The 8,874-nt window shown below is 39.7% G+C and overlaps 1 protein-coding gene across 1 annotated transcript in view; it reads right to left on the bottom strand.

Moving 5' to 3' along the window:
* RBFOX2 (RNA binding fox-1 homolog 2) overlaps positions 1-8,365 on the bottom strand; it is a 135,333-nt gene extending 126,968 nt beyond the window's left edge. Inside the window, exon 1 of the mRNA XM_023757214.1 lies at positions 8,339-8,365. Coding sequence (XP_023612982.1) covers positions 8,339-8,353 — 15 coding nt within the window. The 5' untranslated portion in view covers positions 8,354-8,365. The remainder of the gene's footprint in view (positions 1-8,338) is intronic.
* Between the last annotated feature and the right edge of the window lie 509 nt (positions 8,366-8,874).

The following is an 8,874-nucleotide window of genomic DNA, read 5'->3' as shown; positions in this document are numbered from 1 at the left end:
CAAGTTTATGACCACAGATTTTAAGCCTACTCCATCTCTTTAAGTTCACTCCCATTTTTTGAGATGACTACTATTTCACACCTTGTTCTCTCTCCTCACATCTGCTATACTTCTCCACTCTCTACATGTCCAGTTTCAGCTATGTTCATCTTATATGTTATAAAGAAAGCAGGCACAATCAGAGGACTCATTCTTCTGCCTGAAACCAATGCCACCAGCCTACCTGGCTCTAACCCAGGGGTGGGCAAACTTTTTGACTCAAGGGCCACAATGGGTTCTTAAACTGGACCGGAGGGCCGGAACAAAAGCATCGATGGAGTGTTTGTGTGAACTAATATAAATTCAAAGTAAACATCATTACATAAAAGGGTACAGTCTTTTTTTTTTTTTTTTAGGTTTATTCATTTCAAACGGGCCGGATCCGGCCCGCGGGCCGTAGTTTGCCCACGGCTGCTCTAACCCCACTGTGCCTCCATCCTATTAAAAAGAAAAAAGTGCTCTGGCCCTATCTGAGGCCAATCCCTCCTCTGTGTGCTACTTTGCTGCTCTGAATAACCTCCTTCTTTTCAGCATCCTGGATTTTTCCTATTGACATAAAACATGCCTTAATATCATCTATGTTTTTAAAATCCTCCCTTGAACTCACCTATCCATCCAGTTACTACCGCAACTCATTGCTTTACTCCACAACTAAACAATATACACTGTCTCATCTTCACCTACCAATTAAAACTCAAGCTATTCTGACTGGCTATTTATCCCCATCATTCCAGTGAAACAGCTTTTACCAAGTTTACCATGACCAATATCTTACCAAGGCCAATGGACCATTATTTGGTCTTCAATTATGCCAACCCAGAATGTTCTTTTCTGAGTCTGTGATATCACTTACTTGCCTTCTTTCCCTCCTACCCTAACCAAATTCTAAGTGTCCTTCAGACCTCTACTGAACTGCCTCAGCCCTATTCTCTAGTCACATTTTCTCCCAAGGCTTTAAGTATGTACTGATGAATCTCAACCTTACACCCCCAGCTCACATCTTTCTTCTGAACTCCACTCATATCAAATTGCCACTGAACTTTTCCACCTGGATGTCTAACAGACATTTCAAATTTTAGCAAGTCCAAACCACACACACTGTTTTTGTGTACTCTCTGTTCTGTTGTAAGGAAACAACCCCTCCACCCTAATTCCTCAAGCCAAAACCCAAGTAACTCAGATCCCTCTTTCATTTCACCACACACGCAAGCCCACTTCAGTCCTATCAAACTGCCCTCCAGAGTCTAAGCCAGTGATGGCGAACCTATGACACGCGTGTCAGAGTTGACACTCGAACTCATTTTTTTGGTTGGTTTTTCTTTGTTAAATGGCATTTAAATATATAAAATAAATATCAAAAATATAAGTCCATTCGGTCCCCGTACGGGCCACCAATATATATATATATATATATATATATATATATATATATATATATATATATGTCTTTGTTTTACTATGGTTGCAAATATCAAAAAATTTCTATATGTGACACGGCACCAGAGTTAAGTTAGGGTTTTTCAAAATGCTGACAGGCCGAGCTCAAAAGGTTCGCCATCACTGGTCTAAGCCATCACCTCTCGCTTAGATAGAGCAAGGGCTTCCTGACCTCCCTTATCACTCTTCCTAAAGAAAATCACTCTCCTGCTTGAATCTCCCAATGCCTCCCCATTTTAACCAGAACAAAATTCAAACTGCTACCATGGGGAATGATCTAGGGTAGTACATTTCCAATCTTATTTATCTTCCCATGTTCTTTTTGTTCTCTGCACTCTAACCACACCACCCCTCTTTTCCAATACCCCCAATGCATTTCCATCTGAAGACTGTATTTGTTACTTCGTCTGCTTATAATGCTTTCCTTCCCTATTTGACAAGATGGTGTTTATCATTCAGGCCTTTTTCAGCCTATCCAAAGCACTTGGGTTCATATTACCTTCTCTTCTCTATGGCACTTACTATAGTTTTCTGAAATTATCTTGTTTCCTTAAACATTTACAGTTTTCTTTTCACAGTTAAGTTAAAAAATACAAACTATGGGAAAAAACTTAGTATTATTCATGCTCTTTCCCTACCCCTTAGGAAGCAATCAGCACACAGTAGTCATCAATAAATGTGTTAACTGCTTGAGTCACATATTATTAATATGATGATTTGGTTAGCCCCTTACAGTTTTTAGAGCTTTTAAAATATGCATCAAACTAATTTCACCCAAAGAATAAATATAAATTCTGCAATAATAAAGCCTCTTATTATCTTCCTAATATATAAATCTGATCATACCTGATCCTGCTTAAAATCTATCAGTGGTTCCTTATTGGAATAAACTAACAAATACCTTAAACTGTTCAAATAATCTGGCTTCTGAATTTTAAATTTTTATCTACCACTCTTCAACTCATCCCACACATACAAGCCACATGGAATTATATATGGTTCCCAAACATAAATACTTTTTCACCAATCTTTTCTTCTTTGGAAAATCAATGACCCTTTTCACACCTCACCCACTCTGCTTTCTACCTTCTCTCTGTAAAGACTTTTTGAACTCCTAAATGCTGTTAGCTCATCTGTCCTCATCTGCTTTGCCTCCTGTTAAATGGGAGAGCCAATACCATTTCCCCAAAGTATAAGAGCATGTATCCCTCCTCTTATATAGTACACTTCTTTTCAAATAAATTTATTCAATTAGTTTTTAAACATGGTTAAGTCTCTTTTATTTAAAATAAAACAAACCTTTTCTACTCCTGATACTCTTCTAGCTATTCTCTACATTCCTTCAGAGTCAAACTTTTCCAACAAATGTCTACGTCCACTAATTCAATCTCCATTTCCTTGCCTACCCGTGAACTCCTCAACTCACTCCACTACTCTCAGGCTTCTGCCCTCAATAGTTCAGAGAAACAACCCTTGCAAAGATTACCAATGACCTCCATGTTGTTAAACTCATATTTTGGTTCTCTTCCTGCCACTCTTTTGTTAATTCTCACCTGAGGATATCCCCCCCCCCCCCATTTATTTTTAGAGAGAGTGGAAGGGACAGGGAGAGACAGAGAGAGAGAAACATCGATATGAGAGAGACACAAAGATTGGTTGCCTATCACATGCACCCCAACCAGGGGCAGGGGATTGAGCCTGTAACCAAGGTATGTGCCCTTGACCGTGCCCGGAGACCATTCAGTAACCAGGGCCAACACTCTAACCACTGAGCAAAGCTGGCCTGGGCTTCCTGACACTCTTTTATCTTAATTTCCTAGTGTCCTGGTTTTCCTCCTAAAGAGCAAGTTCTCCGGAACCTTGTTCTCTGCCTCCTTTGAGGGTTCATCTCCTATATCAGGCATTAACTTCTCTTTTTGCTCTACATTTTCTCCCTAAATGTCATTCTCCTCTTAAGCCATCATCAAACCTGCCTACAGGTTCAGTTACTATTGCCTGCATATCTTTCCTTATATTCCAGACCAAGGTAGCCAACTATCTAAGCGGTATTTCCCCTTGAACATCTCAAAGTTACCCCCAAATCAAACTCATTATCCCCTTCACCTTTATTCTTATAAAAAACAAACAAACAAAACCCCACAATCCTAGTCCTCTTCCAAATCATGGCAATATCTTATCAATTTTACCTTCGGAATATCTCTCCTCTTCCAAATCATGACAATATCCTGTCACTTTGACCTATGAATATCGGTCACACAGTTCTAGTTCTCTCTAGCACATGTTGTCATTATCATTCTCTGTCACTTAGTTACACAACAACCACCTAACTTCTTTCTGCAGCTTACTCCCCTCTAATCTGTGTAGATAACTTTTAAAAAACAAATCTAATTATAAACTCCACTCCAGCCTACTCCAATCTTACTTAAAATCTTTTAATGGCTTTTCGCTGCCAAGTATCTAGTGACAGTACCTGGCCTTTCAATGTTTATCTGAACAAAACTGTTCCTACTTTTGTGATGACTTAATTTACTATTAAAGTCTAGTTCGCTAACTATGTAGAACAATTAGAATGGCAAAATAGCAATAAACAGTGAGCATTAATTAAAAGATCAGCCTGACTGTAATTTGAATAACAGCTGTTGTTATTATCATTACCTTATTTTTTGCTTAGTACAAAATGCCTCCAAAATATTTTAACACATTATCTCAAATAATCTGTTAGGTATTAATAGTCCCATTATAAAGATTAAAAAACTAATGTTAGAAAGGTCATACACTGACAAATGGCACCACCAACACCAAAACTGTTTCTGGCTCACAGCACATGGTTTTCATGTTTTCTGATAAAGCCATCAGTTACTACTTTGTTTCTAAAATGGCTGAAATACATTTTTCTAAGATCACTCCATTAATGTTTTCCCAAGAACTATCATATCCTTTTTACAACTGGAAAAATCAACATACATACAGTTTAGTAACTTGTCTCAAGTAATTAATGGTTATAGAAACAGAATTCAGGTTACCTTATCTTCACTTCTCTACTCTGCCTATATCATGCTGAATAAACCTGACACTATTGAACAAAGAAAAGAAAATGTGGTGTAATAAGCTCTAAGGCCAGACAGACCAGGGTTCAAATCTTACCTCTGTCAATTCTAAATTGTGTGACTGTAGCAAGTTACTGAAGTTTCTGCTTTCTCATCTGTAAAATGAAGATAATAGCTAACTCCCAGGTGTGTTGAGGACTAAGTAAGATATAAGCCTAACATAAATGTTATCACTCACTAATGGTTTAAAGTTAACACAACAAAAACATTAGCTTCTCCCCAAAGAGGACAGCGTGGAAAGAAAGAAGAGCCAGAGTTAAAAAGAAAAAAAAAAAGAAAAAAAAAAAAGATAATGCTGAGTTTCCAGTTCTGCCATTTACTGTCATGCACTCTCTGTCTCCTCATTTGTACAATAGAGATAATGATACTCAGCCCTTAGCACTGCTGTGAGGGTGAAATAAGATAACAAATAAAAGCACTTTCTTAATTGAATAGCATCATAGAAAAATCATTATTATCTGTGTGTGCACAATCGCTATCACTGTTATAAATTCTTTGAGGGCATGAGATATCTTAAATCATCTTTGCATATATAACAGCTGGTAGCACAGTTTTCTACCCATTACAGGTACTCATCAAAAGTTGGCTGAACTGATTTATTAAGAAGAAAGGATTGCCCTGGCCAGTGTTGCCAAGTAGTTAGAGCACTGGCCTGTGCACCAAAGAATTTCAGGTTCAATTCCTGGTCAAAGGCACATACCTGAGTTGCAGGTTTGATCCCCGGCCCTAGTCAGGGCAGTGTGCAGGAGGCAACCAACTGATGTGTCTTTCTCACATTGATGCTTCTCTCTCTCTCTCTCAAAATCAATGGGAAAAATGGAGGAGGAGGAGGGGGAGGGGGAGGGGGAGGGGGAGGGGGAATTCAAAATGAGATCCAGAAGTTCATCCATATAGAATATAAGTAAAAAGATCAACGCAGATAGAGAGAACACATGTGCCTTCTGGGAATTTGTACAAGTGGTCTGCAATTTTGTTTACTGAGTAAAAATTATACAATCAAACAAGTAAGTTCCCTCAGGACAGGAGTCGTGTATTAAGTGTTACCCTCCCTGTTTTAGACAACGAAGAGGAGGGAATAAATGACATAATGAATACTTCATAGATATTGACTGAGTACCTATGTGCCATCCACTATGGTAAGCGTGTTTCTGAGATTATCTCATACCTTCACAATAATCCTGTATGACAGGCATTATTTTCCCTATGTGATCAATGAAGAAACTGAGGTTCAGAGAGGTTAAGTAATTTGTTCACAGCCACACAACTGGAAATGACAGAGGTGGATTTACATCTAGTAAAGTCTCTAAAAGCCACTTTCTTTCCACCACACCATGCTGTCCACTGATGTCACCACATTCACTAAAAAGGAGGACAACTCAATAGGAAAGTGGGGAGAAGATCTGGCAAAGAGACATATACAGAGCACAGGATGGCATTCTAGCTCAGAGTTCTAGACACACAGGGGCAAGTTAATGAGCCGCACCTAACTACACAAACTTAAAATGCTTGGATGAGCTATAATGTTTACTCCCCAGCTCTACAGTCTTAAAAAGGTCCACACCACTCATTGGTATTAACAACTGAACATACTTCAGTAATTTTTCTAGAATACTCAGAAACAGTACCTTTAACTCACTGCCAGTACCCAAACAAGCAGGCAATGGAGGTAATATGTTTCACAGCTTGCTCGTGTTTTCCAGGACCCAAACATTCTTGCAAAACTGAGTGTTTTTCTGGCATACGTACTGCTACATAAAATTCACTTCACAGAACTTTAGAATTAGAATAGGTCCTATTAGTTTATGGAGGCTCAGAACAGTTAAATGATTGCTCAATGTCTAATGGCTGGGTACTGGCCTAGACAAACTCATCTCCTATTCCTCGTCCAGTAAGTTTCTCCACAGCACCTCCTCAGCTCCTGCCACTTAATGCCTGACTGCCTAGATTTCCTTCTCTATATCTAGGTGTCATGCAGCTATGGCTCCTCCTGGACATTTTCAATGAATTCAACAAATGTGTAGGGCACTGGGCTAGATAATGCAGATAACAAAGAGATAGAGCTAACTCACTTTTTACCCTCTAGAAAGAGCTATCAAACATTCAATTGCCGGGTATGTAATGTTTGTATGCACACACACATACTAGAATACACATGGTCCCAGGGACCAGGGAAACCCTAGGCCCCACCTGACTGCTCCAAGGGGTGAGAGCATACATATATCTCAATCCAACATGTGGTACTCTGGCTGGGAAGCTCTGTTCTAGGGCTAATAAGCGAAGAGGATTGAAAGAAATTTACAAATAACTGTAATTTAAGCACAGAGGAAATAACTGAGGAGACTGTCACTGTCTGCTTTCTTCAAACCTAAGTGAGTGGAAATGAAATTAATTCAACTTGCTTCCTTTCATAACTCCTCTTCCAAACAAATCCAAAGACAGAATATCCCATCCTCTGGTCGACAGATAGCTGAACGTCCCACCGACAAGGCTGCAAAGACCCTGGACACATGTCTAGTTCATAGGGAGATGAAAAGTACTTAAAGCACATAGTGTGCCAGAAAAGTTCTTTGACTTCTCACAAATAATACAAAAAATAATCAAAAGAGGGAGGAAATTACATTTCAAGGTCATATTCAAATATAAAGGAAGAAGTAGGAAAAGCCCCCCCCCCCCACACACCCCTCTGTGACCAACCACAATCTCTATAAACCTACTTAAAATTCTGCCTTCTGATATTTTTAAATTTAGCCTGCCTGAGCCAAGTAGGTTTCTGCAATTCCAGACATCTAGGCTGAAGGGCAAAGGGCAAAGTGAAACTTTCAAAAGCTGGCTAGTAGCCAAGGGCATCACATCTAGGAGGCTCCCTTAGCAACACACAACAGCTGTCTGCTCAAGAGAGCATACGGCCATCTTTGCAAGAAACTATAGATGTTCTTGTTTTCACAACTAAAAGCAGGGTTTATTTTTTCCCTATATTATTTTCCCTGTCATTCTCCTAAAAGTTATCACATTTCATAAATGAAAAACCTTTCCAACCCCACTATGTTTCTCTTTATCCCAAATTACAATGTCATAGTTAACAATAAATTAAAATAACATAAGGTGTTAGGTTCTTGGCAAATATAAAATGTTTTAAAATGTCTGGTTATTAATTACTATTCTAGCTGCTATAGATTTGGTTTCTAACTACGAGCAAGTCACTCTTTGCGACTTAATTACTTCCCTCATAAAAATTTAATAACAACAGTGACCTACTTCACAAGACTATTGTGAAGGACAATAAAAATTAGACCAAAAAATTATAAAAGTTTATTCCTTATTAAGAATCATGCCACCTACTGGCTTTCAATATCTAAAGAGATAGTTTGATTATCGAAGTCAGTGCCCCACCCCCACCCCCCAAAAACACAGGTGTATCCTGACCAACCAGGAAGACTGCAGCTGCTCAAGGGACCAGCTCATTTCACCTGCCCAATCCACCTTCTGTGAACCTACCAGCAAGCCCAGAGGATGGCACTGTACCGGAGCTCACGCTTACGCCTAAGTCTAATTAGATAAACAACATTAAAAAAAAACAACAACCAACCAATGTCACAATCACTGCTAGGCTTTAAAAACCTAACACCTGTGAGTAGAAGGGTACGTGGCAGCCTGTGCTCTGTGGGGAAGGCCGTTTGTGCAAGAGCAGAATCTCACAGCTTTCCACTCCTTATATGAGCAAGTGCAAACCCTCACCCACAGCACTCGGTACTCACCCAGAGGTACATCATGTCAGACCGGGCTGCTCAAACTCAGTGGTCAGTTGATCCTGGACTGCAAAAAGGCACTTTCAGTAGGTAAGGAGGTGCCAGAATAGGGGACTAGGGTTCAGGGTGGGGAGAAACTCCCCCCCAGAATCACTTGAGTTTCAAAACACAACCAGTCTCCTCCCCCCTTCTCCCTCCTCTCCAGCTGACTGTTCTGTTGTTCTCTTTCTTCTCTCTCTCTCTCTCTCTCTCTCTCTCTCTCTCTCTCTCTCTCTGGGAGTTCCCAGCCCCGTGTGTCTGAACTGGAGTGTGCAGCACACTCTCTCTGTATTTGCCTTTAGGGAATCTCTCTCTCTCTCTCTCTCTCTCTCTCTCTCTCTCTCTCTCTCTCTGTCATTCTACTTCTAGAAACACCAATCATCACTCACAGAAATCATTGCAAAAGGCAGGGACGGGTGGGGTTTAGTAATAAACCACTAGCACCAGTTTCTAGTGCTAGAGATAAACTAGTTTGAGATGGGTTCTTTAAACATTAATGAAGCAAT

This window comes from Myotis lucifugus, unplaced genomic scaffold (assembly GCF_000147115.1).
Source record: "Myotis lucifugus unplaced genomic scaffold, Myoluc2.0 scaffold_103, whole genome shotgun sequence".
NCBI lineage: Eukaryota > Metazoa > Chordata > Mammalia > Chiroptera > Vespertilionidae > Myotis > Myotis lucifugus.
Note: the sequence above shows the minus strand (reverse complement) of the source record. Positions and strands in the feature narration are given on the sequence as shown.